The following is a 23,250-nucleotide window of genomic DNA, read 5'->3' on the forward strand; positions in this document are numbered from 1 at the left end:
AGCACTGTATATATTTATGTACAGTATGTATGTATGTATGTATATATGTACGTATATATGTATGTATGTATGTATGTATGTATGTATGTATGTATGTATGTATGTATGTATGTATGTATGTATGCATGTATGTATGTATTCATGCATGTATGTATGTATGTATACATATGTATATATATGTTTGATGTGCTTCCCATACATCAAGGGTTATGCCCACTGTCCACCTCCTGAGATGATAGGCTGTCAGTGGAGTGTCATCAGTGGATCACCGGGTTACGAAGGTCCTGTCTCTCTTCCTTCAGCTGACATCCACCTTGCATCATTTTCTTTTGCACCTTTTTCACAGCACACATGCCACACACCCATGCATTGCTTTCATTGCTAACATTGCTGGTTTCCACACCACGTCCTGTGTAATTGAATACATTACAATTGGTTTGAGTACATCCCCTGTGTGTGTCTCTGTTTAGCCATAGACAGATGGCTAAACCAAATCTGCCTGCAAGCGTTCACAGCTCCCTTGCTGAACTTAAGTTATAAATTACAAAGAAAAAGACTTCTTTCTGACATTATCAAATGTGTCGCATAGATGTTAGCCCAGTCATCATGCATAAACCCCATTATTATTATAATATATTGTTATTATTTACCCTGCACTGCAGCCCTGCTCACCAGACCTACAAATGTCAAAAAGCACTGGAGGGGGCCGCTAATGTTACAACTGTGCTTTTCCTGCTTTGAAAAGTTTGTTTTTGAAAAGTGTCTGCTGTGAAAAAGGTCTATTGCTGAATGAATGAATGTACATAAAAAGGTGTGCATATGTGAAACTAAAATTGCTACATAAGGCACATTTTGGGGCAAGTTTCATTCACACAAATGTCACCCAGGAGTAAAAAGAACAATCTGACACCACAGAGCCTGAACAGCTGCTGTCAGAAAGCAGCAGACAAAAAACAGAACAAGATCAGCAGTGTCATATTACTACAGCTGTCAACATGTCAGGAATTAAGATGCATTAAGATGAATTTGAGATGCAGTTAGATACCAAGAAACATCTTGCTAAAGTAAAGTCCGTGACAAGGTCCATGACAAAAATGGGAGGTTGTGAAGGTGAGATGGACAGCAGAAGACATTCCATTATACAGCAGCTGATTTTACAAACTCCAAATTTATTTAGGTTTGGAGAAAGGAAGACTATGCATATGTAACTCCTTCAACAGGGAAAATTATAGAAAAAATCCTTTAGTGAATGTGACAAATTCTCTTAGATTACTTGCCACTTAAAAAAAATCTGGTCCTTTGTCTTCCTGTGTATGTGCAGACAGCCATGCTGTTGTCCAGAGTATGGCTGATAGTTAGCTGCTGTGTGGATTAGAGATGGGCAGTGTGCCTGGGAAGCAGCTTGTGTTTCAGACCTTTTGGAAAGTGCTATTTCAGCCATGTACGGCATGCCAAGTGCAGAGGCTTTCAATACAAGCTCATGTTCCACACTCAGCGTTGATGGATAGCTGCACACGTCAGAAGAGCTGCTCTCCAGCCATCAGGGAGCGGGACTCACTTTCACACCTGGGTTAAAGGCTAGGGTCCGTATTTTTCAACCTGGACCTTCTTTCCCATGCATTGTTGTCTAAGTGATTGATGGGAACAAGAATCTTTCAAATTGGTCCAGTATTAAGTGTTACGCTGTAACCCGCACTTGTGAACCAGGCTGCAATGTAACCCTATAGGACAAATGTTCAGCGTCAGTTAGCATCCACTAAAAGTTCTGTTTTTGCCGCTGACAGACTCAGATTATTATTGAATGCATCCAACAGTATGACAGTTCAGTAAGAGAGTGGAGTATTACCAAACCTGGTTTTAGAGTGTGGGAATGAGTGAGTCCCTGATAATTATATTACTTAAACGTGAACGATGTTTTAAAATTGTATAACCTGGTGTTTGTATTCCATTTGCATTGGATTATGTTATTAATGTATTGTTCTATCTACCTGCCAAGGGACTACGGGCGGAAAATAGCAGCTGTGCTTAAAACTGGTACAATGCATCTGTCCTTGTTTTTATATAAGGCTAAATGGTCCTGTCCCTGTCTAAATACAATTCCTATTACTTGGGACTAAAACATGAGTTAGAAAGTTAGAAAGTGGGAACTTAGTTATTACCATAATTGTAATTTGTGATCATAGCAGTACTGCTGATAGTAATACCTTAGCAGGGGCTTATCCATTTCAATGAATCCATTTTTGGAACAATAAATCCTTACTCAGTGGAAGATTCTATTGAGGCTCTGCTCCAACCTGTATGTATATTGAAAATGTGCCTTCATATTTCACTATGTGTCAATTAAAGGCCACTACATTTTGCTGGCAACCTATCCATGTCTGTTAGCTATCTTTAAAAGTCGCAGGCCTATTTAAATAATGCACGGTACTGTACTACATATCTGAATCTTAGCAGTCATGATTATACAGCTACCTACACCTCACCATGCATGTTCCGGCTACAGATACACAATCTTGTTTTAACCTGGGTTGTTGTCCCCGACTCTGTCTTCAGAGTTGGCACACACGCCATTTTATCTGATCCACTTCAAAAGGATCCAATTCAAGTGATGAAGCAGGGGTATTTTCACTCAGGACTGAGTTACACCAAAGACTATTTCAGGCAGTATTAATCGTGTCCTCTTGGCTGTGGAGTGTGCAAATGGAAGAGGGCAAGTAAACACTAAAGTTTAATGAGTGAAGAAGAGCTATGAATTGCTTTTGCCTTTCTAATCTCCTTTATCTATCAGCCTTTCTAATGCTTAGATAACTAAACATGTGTATTAACATGTCATGATTAAGAATGCTTAGAATGAAAAATAAGCACATCTGACTGAATGAAAAAAACACTCATCTGACATGTTAAATTAATATTGTTCATTGACACATTTTACTCTCACTATGCATCCAATATGTTGAAACCAAATGGTAGCACTTGAAAATGTCTCCATCGTTATTAAAACCTTGAGTGATGCACAGTACCTGTTTAGTAAGAAACATTGTTGCTCAGCAACCTTGTAAACCACACCTTGGTTCACTGGAAAGAATTATTTTTGCTGCTGAGTAACTTTAAACTACTGAGATGTATCAAGCAGGATTGGAAACCACCAGGACAAAAATCTTTCTGATGTTGTAGCCATAGACTGTATATAGAATGGACCAACAGACCCCGCTGCTCTGGACGGAGACCAGTGAATGATATTAGAAGCACTTTTCCGGTGAGCGCTGAGCGTTACTGCGAAGCCTCCAACTGAGAGAGACGACGTAAATGTGCCGTGAGCAACCTGTCTGAAAGTTGGAAGTCTTCTGGTAGCTGTGCCAAGAGAAATCTCAATAATTCCCAATCTTGCAGAGACGGAGAGCGTAGGTATATGTAAGGAGATAACATAGGCACAGGCTAATTATTGATCACTAAAATGATAGTTAACATTAGTAATTAAACTTAAACAGCTAATGTAAGTCGAAATTCCTCTACTATGCAACAGAAAGTCCCATGGTTATGACACAATCGTTAGCCTATTTTTACAAAAACGTCTGCTACGGAGCCATAACGTGAGGTACAAGGTAATGGAGCCTTTTATACATTGTCGTGTTTCTTTAGAAATAAACAATGGACAAAGAAAGTCTTTTAACGCTTCAGATGTAAAGTTATTCACTGTCAAAGTGACATCAAAATGAATGGCAGTCAATGGGATGCTAACGGGGGGTGAGTGCTTGCTAGCATCAAAATGGCGCCATAGGATCTACGGGTTGTGAGGAGAAGCTTACCCCCTTGGTTGTAGCGCTCTGTTGTAGTTTGGGGATGATACCTTGTGCCATAAATCCTTTAAACCCTGCACTAATCATCTCTGGATTTATCTCCAGATTTACCCCCCATTAATCTTAATTTCAGACTGAAATTTAGAACACAACCTGTACCTGTTGAGTTAAACTGTGAGCTGCTGGCAACGTGAGACAGAACCAGAGCATGGTTCACATACCAAGAGGATGTTCCGTTAAGCCTCAGAGATGGTAAGTATGTCTCAGTATGACTCTGTACCTCCACTTACCCACTGGGTTGGGGTTCTGGGTTCAGGTCTGTCACTGCTTCTAGTTAGTTGGCTGAAGTTGAGTGTCATCAGCATAGCAATGAAACATATTTTATGAGTGATAAGGCCTGAAGGGAGCATTGGAATGGACTTAAGGGGAACTTTGGAGGACCCAACATAACAAGGGGGCAGAAGATAAGATTTAATTTCTGATGCAGATGAAGAAACTATAACATATCTGAGCCAGAGGTTCGGCCTCTAGATGAGTATGATTTGGTCTACTGTATCACATGCTGTACTGAGTTCTAAAAGAAAGAGGATTTAAAATTCCTTCATCAGCTGCCAGTGGCCCACTCGCTATCGTTATGATATTGATATGTGTGTGTGCAACACTTCCAAAGTTCCCGGGTGTCAGGGAGGAGAAAACATCTCAGGTAACCCCCCACCCACCACATGTCAGTGGAGGGAAGGAAATACACCTGTGTGCTACACTGATACAAAGAACATAGTATTCAGATCCTTTACTTAGATTCGCACCGTATATCCAGCTGAGGATCTAAGTTGCGTCTCATCCCCTTCTCTCTCTGGATTTGCTGTCTGTGTATCTGTCTGTTTAAATAAAGGCAAAAGGCCAATAAAATATGTGTTAGTGATTCATTGCTTCATATTTTCCAATGTGGTTTTGCTCTTGTATAACATCTGTCAGATGATAGCAAACGTTTGAGAAGGTCCTCAGCCCCAGGAAGAGTTCAACTCCACACTGCTGCTGTTTTTTTGGTCCTGTGGCATTTGCCTGGATTTTCCTCCACCCCTAATGCATATAAACCTATATATATATATATATATATATATATATATAGTATACATGCCACTGATATATACTGTAGCCTATACTGTTTCCACGACAGGAAGTTTCCCAGGAGACCTTTTAAAGGAACCAGGGATATAAACCTGCACTGTTTAAATCAGCTGAGTGGCTTGCAGACTTTCCCTCTGATCATATCTGAATCCCCACAGAACACCACGGTGAATTTCAGCCTGCATGCGCGCTTTTTCAGCCTAACGTTACTGAAACAGATCAGGAGCTAACGTCACTGCAGCATTCTCTGCTGAGTGTGTGTGTGTGTGTGTGTGTGTGTGTGCGTACTACACCGCTCCTCTGCTCTCATCACTGGTTACCAATTGCGGCCCGCATCCGCTTCAAGACACTAGTGCTTACATACAGGGCCACGAACGGATCAGCCCCAGCTTACATCCAGGACATGGTCAAACCATATACCCCAACCCGCCCACTTCGTTCTGCATCAGCCAAACTGCTGGCTGCCCCCTCACAGCGAGGGAGAACTAATCACTCAACGAAATCCCGACTGTTCACTGTCCTGGCTCCCAAATGGTGGAACGAGCTCCCCATCGATATCAGGATGGCCGAAAGCCTACACATCTTCCGCCGAAGGCTAAAAACACATCTCTTCCGACTACACCTCGGATAAAAAAAAAAATAATAATAATTCTTGAATCTGCACTTTCATATGTCTCTTTGTAGCTTTGCTTATTTGCACTTACTACTTGTTGTCTGGAGTTTGAACCTTCACAGTTGAAAGCACTTAATTGTAATTCGCTTTGGATAAAGCGTCAGCTAAATGACATGTAATGTAATGTAATGCGTGTGCGAAAAATAATTCAGTAATTCATATTACATTTTTTGGCAGTAAGAAAGACCCAATAGCCAGGCTCTGTTCTTCCCCTCTCTAGCACCAACGTCCTGATGTCAGCACGTTTAGCCACAGCAGCAGAGGAGACGTGAGTCAGCTGCTCAGTAAGTAAGTCAGTCTGTCTGACACTTTGGTCCCAACAGAAATATCTTGACAACTATGGGATGGGTTTACATGGAGGGTGAAATCTTGCAACTTTGAGTAAATACCTTTCACAACAGCCAAGTTAAGACAAAAGGAAATATCATGTTGGTTGGACTTATTTACTATTTATGTAGCACTGCAGGGGTGCAACATGAGACCCCTAGAATCCCTTCACACACACACACACACACACACACGCACGCACACACGCACGCACGCACGCACGCACGCACACACACACACACACACACACACACACACACACACACACACACACACACACACACACACACAGTTTGTTTCACAGCAGGTTGGAAACTGTGTCCCACACTGTTGACAGGGGTGATTTACATGCACACAGCGCTCTGTTCATCTTATACCACATACACACACACACACACACACACACACACACATACACACACACACACACACACACACACACAGAATCACACACACACACACACACACACACACACACACACACACACACATATTTGGGCTGCTAACCAATGGCACAGGGTCATGTTTAAAGCACAGCCAGGTGCTATAAGTGCTGCCTGCACACTGGCTCTCCCTGCAGTCACTCACAGCAACCAAAGTTCCCTCACATTGGCTCCCAGTGAAAGGGGAAGACAAGGAATTAGTGCCTGCCCATACTTTTTACACTGAATCCTCTGCATCTGACACAGACATACCTGCAGAGAAACAAGTGGAAAGAGTCAGAATGTTTGCTTACGGACGAAGTAATTTCACCTGGAATGGAACTCTGAGAGAGCTGCAGGGCAGCTGGACAGGTAGGCTGAGTCTGAGGGTGTGTATGTGTCTATGTGTGTTAGGCATATATAAAGAGAGAATGAGAGATAGAGAGAGAGAGAGAGAGAGAGAGAGAGAGAGAGAGAGAGAGAGAGAGAGCAGCAGAATTGAATGGGCAGCCTCTGGGAGTTTGGCAGCAGTCACTTCAGCATGAACATTTAGTTGCAGTTAAACTATCATATAACCCTATAGTGAGCATTCTTTGTGTTTATTTAAAAAAATAAAATAAAATCATTTTTTTAATATATAATATTAATCTGAGGTTCTGTTACAAATCTTTTCACCTGACAGTCATAATCCCAAAGGGATCTTCATAATTACAATCCTCTGACACATCCGACAAACTGACACATTGTTGCTGAGTGACAAAGAAAGAATGCAAAGAATCACAAACAGAAATGTGGCACAGCTTATGGCTGTTCTGTCACAGAGAAGCAGAGCGATGTCTAACTGCACTGCTATCTCTGCTATGTGACTGTGTTATGTCCTGAATGTGAGGGGCCATTCTGTGTCCCGACAAAGTGATGGGATGTCACATCAGATCAGAGGCATAGCAGAGAGCAGCATCCAACAGTCTAATGACACATTAGAGATGTGTTCATGCTGATCATACATGCATGCATGAATAATTGTTAACATTTAAATGAGTGTGACATTTAGGATCTATATAGTGTGTATATGTATATACACACTATATAGTGGGGGGGCTGTATCATGTTAAGTTGCTATAAGCAGAGCTCCGAGAAGTCGTAGCACAGATCCTGTTATAGTTCTTTTCCACTTCAGCCCTGCGAGACAGATCGACAGACAGACACATGTTAACAGCTGTTTTCTGACGGCCAGCTGTGCTGTTACTCAACATTTCTAAACATACTTTTCCTACGTATACGTATATTCATACGTGTATTATATGCTATATACAGTGCTGTACAAATACTATGACATTGCACTGTATAGCGGTGAATGTGTGTCATGCATAGGTGGAAATCCCAGGGAGGTTTGTCCACTGCCTGCTTTACCCATACCAAAGCCCGTCTACGGAAAGCCTTTCCACTCCCTATTCAGCCCCATTGTACCGAATTTGGTTGCAGTTCCACCAGAATTCCACTGGCGTGATCACAGGCGAGTGCAAAATGAATGGGAGTCTATGGAGCTAGACGGATAAATTTGTCTCTTTCGCCTGATTGTCGTTGAGAACTCTCAGATTTGATTGTAGTTTTTGCAAGTTCAACATGGATTATAGGTTGAAAGTTGAATGAACGAGTACTTATGTCATTTTGATTTCTTACGGGTTGAGTCGTTGTTGCCCATAAGACGCTAGCATTCTGCTAATGAATGCTGATTGGTCAGTGAAGGACTGATTACGATCGGAGATCCCGCTTGACGGCATCCGAAGCGGAACCAGAATGTCAGAATGAATATTGCGGCGTGGTCTTTAAAACATTAGCAAACCTCTTTCTAGCACGTGTATTGACAGGGAGACCCTAACCTGTTAGCTGTGTTGTCAATGCCTCGAGAGGAAAAAGGAAGTGACTCAGAGCTGGCCGTAAAGCAGTACCTCTGGCCGTATATGTGTATGACGTCATTGACATTTTAAAAGGCTTTTTAGAACAAAAAAAGCCACTTTAAAAAAATCTAACACCCAGCAGTGTGTATTTTCTTAGCCTCCCCTTTTGAATGCAACATTCAAATTACTAGACAAAAAATTATATCCTGTTATCATTATCAATCCCAGCTTGTCAACAACCGAGTATGGTCGTAGATCAGCTGCTATAAAAACACCAATTGCTTTCATTATTGCGTTGGCCCTATCGGAATTACCAGCAAAGGTCTGTTTAAATGCCAACGGGAGCTGCGTTTGAATTACGGTCTTTTTTTTCTTGTAGTAGTGATGTTCACACTCTCGTGATGCCTTTTCAAGTGCGTTAGCAACGTCGGCACACTGCTTTCGTCTTATCGACTAGTCTTTGTCCGTTGACGTATTTCACTGGGAAACCGAAGTGTTCCCAAACAGGAGACCTTAATGATATGGGTGGCTCTTCAAGCTCCGGCTTGTCCGTACTGTCTATGGGCTTGTCTGCATTGGCCATGACGCTAGCTAGCGAGAGGCTGGGCTAAAGCGTGCCGTGTATGTTGTTGTACAGCACGCGGTGTGTGATTTTTATTTTTTTCCCCAAACCACAACAGTCGATTTCATTGGTTTCGGTTACAGTGATGGCGGGTAGGTTTAGAGATCAGTGTTTGGTGTAGGCAATCTGTACAGTGATTGACATATTGACATGACCAATGAAAACTTTAGAATCAGCTGCAGGGCGGGATTTGCGCTGAACGCGGAGACTTCCGCCACTTAATATGTTCGTGTGGAAACACGAAAATTGACCTATGTTCCGCACTCAAAAGATTGCGTTCGGCCATTCGGTGTACACGTGCACCGTACCGAAAGCCCTGTACCGAAACGGTCCGGTACGAATACACGTACCGTTACACCCCTAATATATATACATGTTCTTCTCAGCACAATCTACCAAAATTATTGTAAGTAATTCAAATAAGATATTCCCATGTTCAAAAAGAAGTAGGAAGAAGTTCATAAACAAGCTTTTCTGGTCCTACCTCCTTTCTCTATTTTTATCCTTTAGTTAAATACAAAACAATTTTATGCTTCACTTATTTATATATCTTTACATACACATTCACCGTATATCTACCTACCTACAGCTCACATATACACATGCATACACATAGACACAGATGCATACATACATGCATACACACACATTTACACTTTTTTTTTTATTATTTCTTTTCCATCTATCTTCTTCGTTTCCGTCTATCTATAGTTAATCAAATAATAACACATCCAATAGCTTGTTGGATAGAAATGCACCCATACAACTAACGTTAACATGGCGATAAGCCTAACGTGTGTGAACTGATATTAGGGTTAATATTGAAGATCTACAGGTTGTGTTTTGCTCAACATGATGTTAAGTGGCTGGTCAGTGGGTTTGCTGCAGTTAAATATACTGTATATCCTCTGTCCAAGACGAAACCTAATATTTATGTGGATGATGCAAGATCATTTTATAATTATAATATGACCGTGTGGTGAACCTATGAATATAACTCATATTTAGACATCTGACGTTTTGTGTTGTTGTTGCCCAGATAAAATGACAGAGAAAAGAAAAACAGACATAAGATCCTTTTTCAGTGCACCAAAACGCCAAGTACAATAAGTCCTCATATCAAGACAATTTGGTAACATCTTTATAAGAATGGGTGCTTATGGAAATGCTTTGAATCCGACCTGCTGCCCTTTGCTGCGTGTCTTCCCCCATCTCTCTCCCACCTTTCCTGTCTATCAACTGTCACTCTATAATGAAGGGAAAAGCCCCCAAATGTTTATTGTCCCCCCCAACTGTTAGATGAGATGTACACCCATGGTGTCATGGTACTAATTGTACAAAAGTCTGCTAAATGTAAATAAAACATTTTTATAGTTTTAACATTTCACAGGTAGTTTTTTTTTTCTTTTTTTTATGTTGTGTTAATTGGTTTTCAGAACACATAAGTTTTACAGATCAGTACAATGCAAATAATCATTTTTTAAGGTGGAAAAACAAGAAAGACAAAAAATTATAATAATGAAAATCTGAAAAAATAAATCACAAAATAGATGAAAATACACATACATATATACATACATGTGCATACATTAGTAAATAAATTATAATCAATAAATAAAATGAAAAATAATAATAATAATAATAATAATAATAATAATAGTTGCTTAGCAGTTCAATATGAAAGGATTAATTGATGCGGTGTAAAAAAAGAATAAAATAAATAAATATCTGAATAAACTTATAATGACAATGACTAGGGACTAATAGTCGCATTAGAGGCGATTTAAAGCTTAGATTAAGCATAGACTATGAAGGGACGCCATATTTTCTCAAATTTAAAGGCAGATTTTGGATTGTGTAGTATTCTGTTGATGGTGTACGTTTCTGTTTATCCTGTTTTGATTGTGTATTATTCTGAGTAGTGTATGTTTCTGTTTCCTGCTTTATTTTGGTAGTCTGGTTTTCTGGCTTGTCTGATTGTCCTGCCCCGCCCTGATGTGTTTCATCATTTTGTGTTTGTTCCTGTCGTGTCTCCCCGTGTCAGTTTGAGTTTCTGTGCTTCCTGTATTTCCCCGGTTTTTGTACTTCCTTCGTTTTTTGGATTCCCGGTTCTTTTTTACTACACTCTGGAATTAGTTTTTTGCCTGCTGCAGCTCTCAGGAGTCCCTTGGTTTATCACTATCTTGTTTTTTTGGTCAAATAAATCCTCAACTCAAACTTTCTCCTGCCTGCCTGCTCTCTGCGTTTGGGTCCTCCTAATTCCCTGCATTGTAACAGAGGCTGTGGGTTTTTCCAGTTAAGGAGAACCAATCTTCATGCTAATAACATTATAAAGGCTGCCACTGTACCGTTAGCTCCCCTGAGAGGACTTCCATCTCCAAAGACACCAAACATACCAATTAAAGGATCTGGATCTATCGTCTTTCTGACAACATCAGATAAAGTCTGGAAAATAGACCTCCAATAATTGTGTATTTTAGGACAAATCCAGAACATATGTGCCAACGTGGCGGGAAACTGTTTACATCGATCACAAGTAGCATCTACATTAGGATATATTTTGGCAAGTTTTACTTTTGAATAATGAAGGTGATGTAGAACCTTGACCTGTACAAGCCCTTGTCCAATGCATATTGACGCTGTATGTACTTTCTTCAAAGTGTTTTCCCACTGATCCTCTGATATAACCAGACCCAAGTCATTCTTCCATGCAGATTTAAGAAGGACTAGAGAGGTTTTCTGCAATCCTGACAAATAATTATACACAAAGGATATTGCTGCTTTAGCTGAAGGATCAAAAGTGAACAGAGATTCCATAGTGGTAAAGTTAGGTAGTGTGGGGAAGCATGATGTATTGGATTTAATAAAATTGCGTATTTGGAGGAATCTGAAAAATTGATTTTGTGACAGACTAATGTGGCAGACTAATCAATGGAACTATTCCATCAATGAAGAGATCTTTCATTGATTTGTAGAAAATATTTTCTAATGACTTTCTATATTCTGGAGTTGTCTCTGAAGTTTTCTCCCCCATACACGCTTGCAGGAATGACATGTAACAGGTCACCTCCACTCTGGAGCAGGACTGTCAAGGGACAAAACATGGTGACACAAGAGAGGAAAGAAACAGAGGAAGAATCCTGTCCCCAGCAGTGCCCTGAGTTCTGTCTGTGTATAGACTTGTATCTCATGTAAATGTGAAAGATATAAACAACACTAGTAGAAACATGATGAGGAACCATGTTTTTATTAATATGATAGACTGTAACAGCTGGCTGACTAACAGAAAACATGTGCAGAGCTCTACCTTTAGTGTTGTCATGTGGGTGTCCTTGAGCTCTGACAAACACGTTGAATGCATTTCCTTCCTCATGAAACATTGTTCACATTCATATATTTTATTGGCTTGCAGTCTTCTTCTTCTTCTTCTTCTTCCCTGCCAAGCATTGCAGCACATGTTGGCGTGTTACGCCACTGGTTGATCAGTGAAGAAGTGTGAAACCATTGGGAGGACTGTGTATCGCACCCATTCATATTTTATAACACCAATGTACCACAGGACAATGTGACAATATATGACAAATGTTCAGAGTGATGATCCTTCAGAGAATCATCACCTGATGTAGGGTTTTAAGATAAGAAAAGCCTTCATTGTCTCCCCTGCGGGAGATTTACACATTTACTGAGCTTTGTTGTGTCAGCTCATTGTTTGTCTGTCTGGCCCGGTCTCACGCCAGTCCGTGAAATAGTCACGTTATTTTGATTTATTAATTTGTGTACAGGTCACGATTTTTTCGGTATTGGTTAGGAAGAGAATAACGCTGAAAGGAACTGCAACATGCCGGACACGATCCCCGGTATCCGGGGTGAAAGTACTGTATTGTTTGACCCATCCACCACCCGACCAACCTCCCTGCGCGGATTTTCTGCTTTTCATACTACTCCCTACCGTTGTCGTGCTGTGATTACGAAACATATTTCCCATTTAAATATATTAAATTAAAATTTGTAATCACCACACGAAAAAAACGACATAATCGTGTCCTGTTCACGAATCAATAGATTCAATAACGTAACAATTTCACGAACTGCCATGAGACTGGGCTGGTCTGGCACACTTTACTGTTCTGCTTCACTCTCATAGCTCTCATAGTGTAGCAGCAGCAGCTGGTTCCAGTTAGAAAGCTCTGATGAACTCAGTGGACCTGCTCAGCAGCAGACTGACAGTCAGAGACTAGCTGGTGAACACAGAGGAGTATTCAGCAGCTACAGAGACAGAAGTTTCCCTCAGGATACTAAAAACAGCTGAAAGAGGGAGAATATTGGACTGACATTCATCAGGTGGACACAGACACAAAGACTCCTGATGAATGATCATGTTGCTCTGTAACTGCTGCATGTGGAAACAGGCAGCTGTTTGCTAACAAGTTCAACATGTCACCTGAGAAGGTGATGATGTGTTAGTGTTTATGCCAAAATATCTATAATTGAATATGAATACTGAATTACCTGGGGCATATCTGGTTCATTCCTGGCCACAAAATGCTTTCCTACAGTCTGATAATGTTAGAGATTATATGAGCAACAGAAAGTTTTGGTTCTGCTGTGTCCAGTGACAAAATGAGGTGGATCTATGTTTGGGACGGATCTGTTAATGCTCTCAGACTGAGTTAGCGCTTTAGGATCACAGGAAGAATAAAAAGGGAAATGTGTGTTACACTGACTTTTGCTCTTCGAGCATTCCTTGGCTGCACTGGAATGTAAAGTGGTTTGACCCTCAGCTCACCGGTCACTACCATGACACTGCTGATCACACACCATGTTACTATGATAACGTCACGGAGAAGTCTCACGCTAGTGGAAAAAATGGGTTTGAGGGCAAGATTGTGCAAGTATGGTTCCTGTGTGTATGTGTTTGTTTGTGTGTGTGTGTGTGTGTGTGTGTGTGTGTGTGTGTGTGTTTATGTGACACAGGTGGACATGATAACTCAGCGGATCTGTGACCTTGTGCACGCACACGCTCTCCTTGCTGTCCTCATGGAGCACTCACACACTCTGTATTATTAGCACACAGACGGCAGGTTCAAAGGCAGCTCTGAGGGGAACCTGCTGTTGGCCAATAGTTAACAACCAGGAATCAACACATTGAGACACCAATCACCCTTTTATAATAATGAGAATTCTGCATTAGTTATTAATACAGTTATACTGCATATCCTGTATAGTTTGTTGTGCAAACAGAAATCAATATGGTAAATAGTTCTTGATTCAGATGTTTGGCGAAGGAGTAACAAGGCGAAAGGAGAGAGAGAGAGAGAGTGCATTTTTCCCTCAGCAGTGTCTGCAGGCTGCATTTACGTATTCAGGACATCTACGTGGCAATATTCACTTGGTGAGACGGATATGTACGTTTTCGTGATCAACATATTTGTGAAAAGAAATGGCCGTCAGGTGTTATTAGCTTGTGACTACCTTTGGCTGAGAGGTGTTTCCAACATCACAATCCCTGATGGAAATGGAAAAGACAAAACGTTTAGAAAAAGTTGAATAACCGCCTCTCCTAACCAGTATGAACATGAAGTGAGGGAGGCTCACACTGCAGTAGTTATAGCCATGTGGCAACTGTGTGTATGTTTAGGCTTACTGGTTGGAACCATAGAAAAAGTCTGGGGGAGAGAACATGTATACTCCACACAGAAAGGCTCTGCACCATTAATCAACCAACCAGGAAAAAGGTGTCTTTCTCTCCAACTTGTTTTCTCTGTTTGTCTGATTTATAGCTACATTTCATCACAGAGGGCCTCCTGTGCTTCATGTTTTTAATGGCAGTGTGATATCCATCCCATCAGTGTTAAAGCAGAAATACTTCAGGATCAGGGCACCAGAAGCCCCACTATCAGCCTCTAGAGCCTGCAATGTGCATCGCTACAATATCTACAGTCATGTGAACAAATTAGGACACCCATGCTAAAGTTGACTAAAAAGACGAATAAAAAAATCATCTTTAGGTAATTGATCTTAATGCCTTAATTTAAAAAATGAGGAAAAATCCATTCTTTAAGGACACCAATTTTCTTTGTGAATGAATAATGTATCGTAAATAAATAAATGTTCTTCCTTAAAATACAGGGGGCATAAGTCAGTACACCCCTATGTTAAATTCCCATAGAGGCAGGCAGACTTTTATTTTTAAAGGCCAGTTATTTCATGGATCCAGGATACTATGCATCCTGATAAAGTTCCCTTGGCCTTTGGAATTAAAATAGCCCCACATCATCACATCCCCTTCACCATACCTAGAGATTGGCATGGTTTTATTTCAGTTAGCCTAATAGCCGGTTTGATTTGCATTGAGAGATGATCTTATGGAAAGTACCCCATGCCAATCTCTAGGTATGGTGAAGGGGATGTGATGATGTGGGGCTATTTTAATTCCAAAGGCCAAGGGAACTTTATCAGGATGCATAGTATCCTGGATCCATGAAATAACTGGCCTTTAAAAATAAAAGTCTGCCTGCCTCTATGGGAATTTAACATAGGGGTGTACTTACTTATGCCCCCTGTATTTTAAGGAAGAACATTTATTTATTTACGATACATTATTCATTCACAAAGAAAATTGGTGTCCTTAAAGAATGGATTTTTCCTCATTTTTTAAAATAAGGCATTAAGATCAATTACCTAAAGATGATTTTTTTATTCGTCTTTTTAGTCAACTTTAGCATGGGTGTCCTAATTTTTTCACATGACTGTATATAAGAGTTGGACAGAAACAACATACTGATCACTTTTCTATTCTTAGATCCCTGACCATGGAACAGAAAGGTTTGGAACCACTGCCCCCCCACAGCCCTGTGGCATCAACCACTATTAACCTATGTTACAAATGTACAACACTATTCATTATATAAAAGTGGATATTGTTAATTATTCATACAACTAAAGTGTCAACATTAATGTTGGTTTGGTCAGCCTTCTGGGCAACTGAGTGAGTGTTTCAAACGTTTGTCCATTAAAGTTACTTCCAGGTAACCATTTGAACGGATTTTTCATTACTTTTAGCTACTTGTTTAGACTTGTGTGCTGGCTTGCAGACTAGTTTACACACTCTTACAGAGTAACTGCAACATGTAGTGTTCAGGTGTCACAGTTGACTTCATGCTAATATGTGGATATATTGTTTTAATCAAATCATATGTTCTTTTTAACTAGTTGAGTAGTCTGGATCAACGGCAGTTCATTTTAAGGATAATCGCCGGATGTTCCTCTCTCTGTGTGTTGCCTCTGTCTAACGCCGTTCTCTTCGGGGAACAACAAACTTCGAGCTAGGGAGCTACACGCTGAAAATGTCAAGTTTGTCTTCACTGACCGGCCTTCCAGATTCTCCGCTGACCGGCATTCCAGATTCTCCGCTGACTGGCCTTCCAGATTCTCCGCTGACCGGCATTCCAGAGTCTCAGCTGATCGGACTTCCCGAGTCTCTGCTGACCCGCTTTCCAGAGTCTCTGAAGGCCAACCCCTGCCTCCAGTGTCCAGTCGGCGGCCCTGCCGACCCTTGTCTTCAGTGTTCTGTCGGCGGCCTGGCCGACTCCTGTTCCTGTTGCCTTGCTGCTGGACCCTGGCCCAGCTGACCTGTCTCCCGACTCTGGTCCGACTGACCCACCTCCGGCCCCCGCCTCCAGTATCCAGCAGCCCGGCCGACTTCTGCTCCTGTTGCCTTGTTGCCTGTCCCTGTCCCTATTCCATTTACCTTGTTGGCGGACCCTGGCCCAGCTGTCCCTTCGCCTGGCTCCAGCCCAGTTGTCCCTTCGCCTGGTTCAGGCCAAGCTGGCCCTTTGCCTGCCCGGCCCCCAGAGGGTCTTCGCCATCCTGCTCGGCCTCCAGAGGGTTTCTGCCTTTGCCGTCCTGCTCGGCCACCAGAGGGGTTCCGCCTTCACCGTCCTGCTCGGCCACCAGAGGGTTTCTGCCTTTGCCGTCCTCCTCGGCCGCCAGAGGGGTTCTGCCTTCGCCGTCCTGCTCGGCCGCCAGAGGGGTTCCGCCTTCGCCGCCGGCCCCCAGAGGGTCTTCGCCATCCTACTCGGCCTCCAGAGGGGTTCTGCCTTCGCCGCTGCCCTCAACCCCCATTTCCCTGTAACAAGCTAGAGTGTACATTCTGACAACGTGACTCCCTGAAAGGACAAACTGTGTTTGGCTTTAAAATAGCAGCAGACTGTTGCCCTCAATGTTGTCTGCAGTGAAATAACCTGGCAGCTGAAGCAACAAACAGGGTCTTCCCTTATTATTGAGGAAATGGTGTGTGTGTGTGTGTGTGTGTGTGTGTGTGTGTGTGTGTGTGTGTGTTGAGCCATGTAGGGGAATCCTGTCTGTCAGAAGTGTGTGTGTGATTTCAGCTGTGGATTAACATTCTGTCCCCGAAGGGAATAACAAGGCCTATTAACCGGTTCCATCTCTGAATGCGTGTGTGTGTGCGTGCGTGTGAGTGAGATGAGGCGAGAGCCCTGTAAAGTTCATGTGGGCTGGAAAGCTGGCTGTGAGCTCACTGACTGAAAGTTAGGATTAAGGATGGGATCAGTGTGTCCTTCAACTTGACCCAGTCTGTCTCCATTACACATACAAACACACCCACGCACTGCTCATCATTTCTACTAAAAAGGCTTGTGCTGGGTAGTTTCAGAGCTGATCAGGATCAGGGCTTCACATGGACTTGATGCCACTAGCGAGTATCGAACACTCTGAAGTGATGTTACAGAGAGCTCGCTGTCATCACCTCTAATGAGAAGAACTGAGCTGAACTATACACATCAGATACACAGCAGACACAGCAAGGCGTCCAAATCAATGTTGGTAATTCCCTTTTTTGATAGGCTGATTAGCTGTTACTCATAATGTGTAACCAATCAGATAGTGCTGTGGACGGGACATTGAGTGAGTCAGCGCGGGGACTGCAGACAGGCAGCTGCATACACTGTACAGGGAATTATAATCACCAGAGCCATTTCAAATATATGTAAAATATGTCGTACTTTAACAGATTTTCACAGAAAAAAAGGACAATGTTTGTCATTGTTTTGTTGTGTTAATTGATTTCCAATCATTAATACATTTGCATAAAGCAAGCATATGTGTCCAATGTGTCCCATATCCCTTTCGAACACAACTAAAAATAGTGATTAATCGTGATTAACTATGTTATTCGATTGACAGCCTAATTCTTGATAATGTTATTATTAATAATAATAATAATAATAATAATAATAATCAGCTTGGCTGGTTTTGTTACTAATTGCACTTATGTTGTTAGTGGTTGATAGAAATGAAGTTGGTACACAGAGCAGTGTGTGTGTGTGTGTGTGTGTGTGGGGGGGGGGGAGTAGTAACATGTTGGTTTCTTTGTCTGTGGTTTCAGAGGCTTGGCTCACTGAATAGAGTTTGGTGATTGTAATAAAAGGGGCTGTTTAAAGGTTTGTTTTATAGCAGCCATCTAAAGCATTATTGGTTGACGTCTCCACTGGATGTATTGTGTGTCCTGCAGCTGCCCAGCTGGCCTTGTCAGGACCTTTTTATAGTGGCAGCCTTCTCAACACTGCAGCACAAATGTTTTCTGGAGCTCTTTATCCTGCAGGGATAGGGTTACAGACACACTGACACACAACCAGCCACATTTTTAACCACTTTTATTTATCTTCATGTATCTAATAGCTCTACAACATGGACAAAGCCCCATGCAAAACTACACAGAGACACCTTTTCTATTATATTTGTACGACAATGTGTTGCAAAGTGATATAAAACACACGTACACGCACAAACACAGAGCCTGACCCTGGTAGTTAAGTCAGGGGGAGTCTCCGTTTCTCTCTCTCCTCACACACAGCAGCAGCGCTGCATGTGCGCGTCTGGTTTGCTGTGAGAGAGAAAACGAGAGAGACAGATGATTTCAGTTTCATATGTGTGTGTGAGACGCTGTGTGCTCAGTGGTGAGGACGCACTTTGGATTTCCTCCGTCTGCCTCCCCCCGATCTCTGCCTGTCTGAGTGCTCCTGTCCTGTCTTTGTTCTGTTCGTCTATTGGTTAGTCCATCTGTCCATCTGTCTGTTTGTTTATTTATCTGTCTGTCTGTCTAACAGTGTGTTTATCCCTCTGTCTGTCCGTCTGTCCTTCACAGAACGACGTGGCCCAGCTATGACAGCATCTGCGAGCTCTTCCAGCGGTTTAGAGGTCCTCCTCTCGGCCCTGCAGGTAGGGATCCACACTGCATTGCTTAATATTGTTCGTGCTATTTTAAATACAATGTTTCAAATCTAACCACATTGACCTGTGAAAGTGTTGGGCTTAATATCTTTTGACTTAGCAGTTATCTTTTTTTTGCACAGACTGAACAGTGTTGAAATTCTGAATACCTGTTGCAGTTATTGACATTTTCAACAAAGTTCTTTACAGTAATACACGTCAGAAAACGTCCATGATGTCTTTGATTTAACGCAATGCACACTATGTGAGGTTGTCACATGAGCCAGCAGAGGCTTTACATGATGAGACCAGAGACACCAGAATTAGTCATGTATCCCCAGGAGATTTGGGGATCTGTTGCTGCGTGCTGACATTTCAGACTTGGTTGACCTCTATCAATATCAAAAGCAGGACGGTAACTTTACTTTAAGACACTCCAGTAGAAGTAAGAAGGACTCTTTGAATCACAGTACTTCCATTTAGTTGCTGTGATGAGACAACGTGGCATCCTGCCTGTACATATGTAATTATGAACAGGCCCTACCAACCAACTCCTCTCTGGTTCACTGATGCTCTTCAAAGTGGACTCCGTCTTTTCAAACGATTCTCACAAACTGACTCATGATGGAGATTCGGCTCAATCTGACACATGAAGTCCTTCTGATTATCTGATTGGACCATGACAGAATGCAGATGTAAGGCTCTGTAGCTTTTCAGATATGTTTCTCAGAGATATATCATTCACACATTCAATTCCATTCACCTTCATTGTATTGGAGAGGAGACATAATTATCATAGTCTGTACTGGAACACCAAAACTATATGCATATTTCTCACTATATGTCGCCCCATCGGAAGTTCCTCTTGTGGTGGAAAGTTCCCAGAAGATGAAAAACTCTAACTAACTGAGAGGAAACTAGACTAATTTAAAACTTACTACCACTCAGAAATATAATGCAATTGGTTTTTGTTCCTCCTGGTGTGTGTGACTCTGATAGCTGCAGCATCAAGGCCAGCTGGAGAGAGATTGGTGGATGAAAGAGTGGTAGAAGAGAGGGAACATGTTGCAGGTGTACTGAATGAGTGGTATATCAAGGGGTGCGAAACTAAAAACATGAACATAACTATGATGCAAACCCACAGGTGTGCACATACATAAGATGTGATTGAAACAGGGAACATTATAACAAAAGCAAATCTATAACAACATGCCGAATGTGAATGTTCCTGTTCTGTGTATGATATGTGAGAGAAAGTGTATAGCTCCATAGATAGAGTTTGATAGCTCTATCTATAAACAGATGAACGGAAACTCTACATGACTGAAAGAACATCACTGTATGCCCTGATATTGTATTGCAGCGATAAGTCTGTAACTGTAACTGAGAGTACACTCCCGCCACGTGGGCAGCTAACACAGCAGAGATAGATACTGTCAAAGCTTTGTGACATTAAATGGGACTATGAATGGAGTTGGTAGTGGCGGAAAGTCTCAGTGTGAACGTTCATTTTTATACTGAGAGCCAGCTGTTGACTCATCCTAGAGAAAACAAGAACTGGCAGGAGAGAAACACCTCTTACTATGACCTTTTTTATTTCAGTGTTGTTACTGTCTCATGCAGAAGTACATATAGGCCTCATATTTCCTTCAGGTCTGTCCAGATCCAAGTTTATAACTTTGTCTAAAAGTCTGGACTCACTTGTCACTTGGTTGGGATGAGACCACATTAGGAACTGTTCCTCACCTTCTGAATGCTGCGTCATGCTCTGACTTGACAAGGCGTTCGTCTCATGTAGCCCCACATTATTCTGGGACATTCTATTCATTGTTAAAGTATTGCCATGGTCAGCAGTAAACAGCAGAGTTCTGCTTTCAGACAGGCGCTGACAGTCTTCTGTTAGTAGGCTGCTGTATGTTATCTCCACGTGAGGTATGATGTCGCTGGAGTGGGTACGTCATTAATATCCCAGGGATTCCCTCTGACAAGTTCACTACCACGTGTTACAGCCAACAGGCACACAACTCATTTAGCTGTTATTCAGACCATTCTAAGCCAGCAGAACATGTTAAAGAGTCATTTAGGACCAGTGTAGTACTACTGTGTAGTCCCTGTGTGGCCGTACTATAGGCTACCTCCCACACATCTTGTGTCCTTGATGGTAAATAACGATGTGATGACAGTCACTCATTCTGTTTTAACGTCCCTGCAGCAGGTGTCTTTGATTTCCTGTCACAGTTCAAAGGCAAGAGACATCAACAGTACAGAAAAGGGCCGATTCTCTTCCATTTAACAACTGACATGCGTCCAATAGTCTTCAGGCGTAGAGGCAAATGAAAAGCGAAGCAGACACTGATTTTGATGTCAGACTGTAGGTTTGCATAACAACAATGTGCTTAAAACATATGTTTCTCTGTGTTCTCCACCTAATATTGACATATATTGTCCTGATATTATTGTGCATTATTACTTAAACTTAAACTTAAAATTATTGAGGGGGTAGCTTTTTCTTCAGATCAATGTTACACACTAAGATAAACTAAATGCATACACATTTGACAAGATTTATGACAGTTTAATGTTTCATGTTTTCAAGTTTAATGACATTAAATCTTTCAAAAGGGGCATTATATACATTGTCTAATTCCAAGACCAACCAATCTAAATTTGCACCATTCAGTTCAATTGTATGGTGTAAGCTCTGAAACCTGAGATGTGCTTGGTTCTAATCCTCATCCACCTTTCATGTGTTTGTGTTATCAACTGTTCTCTGTCTCAGTGTGTGTGCTGCATTTGGATTGGCTTTTATAGAAATGTGTGTGAAGCCTGTGTGGATACAAGTTGGGAGTGAATCCATGATCTTTGTTTAGGTGGGTTTACACTGTGTGAGGGGTAATTCCTGACAATCAGGAATTAATGGAAAATGGCAAGGCCAGAACGGTTCTGGAGTCCATTATTGCTGCTGAATTTCCACCATTAATTACCTTATAATTGAAACATCGAAGGGCATTTACCCGCTTATACCGTGGTCACTTGCAGATGAAAAAACATTAGGCCATTTATTCACATTTTAATGCGTTTTGCAATCAAAGCAACAGAACAATCATTCCCATCCCATAAGGTTCTTTTGCAATGCAAAGGTTGTTCACTGCTCCAGTAAATAGGATGGACCTAGATACGACTTGCCACCCTTAGCAACAGGAGATATGTATAGTCCGCTCAGTTCAGAGAACTCTTCAGCTCAGACAGCTATGAGCCAGAAAGCTAACGCTATGCTAGCAAAATTCAAAGTCAATAACATCGTGCACGGTTGGCAATCAGTAAATATAATGTGACAGTATGTTTCACAACAAAACATGCTAGCTGTCAGCCATGTTATTGTCCCCAATCCATATCAAGACTTTCAGGAACAGATGCTCCTCCATGTGTAACGTTACCGTCGGCCGCAGCCTGACGAAGAGGAGGCACGTACAGGCCCTGTCAGAGACATGCTGAGCCAAACCAAAGTGTTGTATTTCGCTGCAGCAGTAGCAGGCAGGATAGGTAACAATTGACATAACTAGCATAACCCATAATCAGGGAGGCTGTTACCTCTGTGTTCAGCAACTGTCTCTCATTACAGTAACTCAACACAACTCTGCACTGTTTGTCCCTATTTAAACTGGCAGATAGTTGGCCACAGGAGGAGGCCTCATCATACAACACACATTTTAATGAGGGTGGTGTTTGGCCACCCCAAAAGATTTCTGTCAGAGCAGCAGAATTGAATCAGCCATCATACGCCTTCAGTCACGTTGAGACCATTTTAAACTCTTCTGGGAAGATTGGCCTTACATCAACATGTAGAGTAAATGAGACATCAGATCTCTACAGCTTCTTAAAAGTAGAAAAATGGGGTAGGACCAGAAAAGTATTTTTTTTAACTTCTTCCTACTCCTTTTTGAACATGGAAATCCTTATTTGAATAATTTACAATCATTTTGAAAGATATGTTTGTTTGTATGTTTTTTTGCTGGTTTTCTTGCTCATACTGAAATGTACATGTTCTTATTTATCTTTTTATTTTTTTTAACATGTTTTTAAAATAAACTTAATCAAACAAAATCACACATTCGTGTGTTGTAGGGAATGGCTGGGCTCACACAGACCTGAG

The 23,250-nt window shown here is 41.6% G+C and overlaps 1 protein-coding gene across 3 annotated transcripts in view; it reads left to right on the plus strand.

The window, feature by feature from the left end:
- Positions 1 to 6,488: 6,488 nt before the first annotated feature.
- LOC116040215 (cytosolic carboxypeptidase 4) overlaps positions 6,489 to 23,250 on the plus strand; it is a 125,380-nt gene continuing 108,618 nt past the window's right edge. The window contains exons 1-2 of one of the 3 annotated variants that reach the window (XM_031285503.2): positions 6,489 to 6,719; positions 19,033 to 19,106. In XM_031285503.2, coding sequence (XP_031141363.1) covers positions 6,650 to 6,719; positions 19,033 to 19,106 — 144 coding nt within the window. In that variant the 5' untranslated portion in view covers positions 6,489 to 6,649. Of the gene's footprint in view, positions 6,720 to 18,768; positions 18,938 to 19,032; positions 19,107 to 23,250 lie in introns of those variants that run through there. The other 2 variants (XM_031285502.2, XM_031285504.2) reach the window with 2 other exon arrangements.

The sequence above is a fragment of the Sander lucioperca genome, chromosome 7 (assembly GCF_008315115.2).
Source record: "Sander lucioperca isolate FBNREF2018 chromosome 7, SLUC_FBN_1.2, whole genome shotgun sequence".
Lineage (NCBI taxonomy): Eukaryota > Metazoa > Chordata > Actinopteri > Perciformes > Percidae > Sander > Sander lucioperca.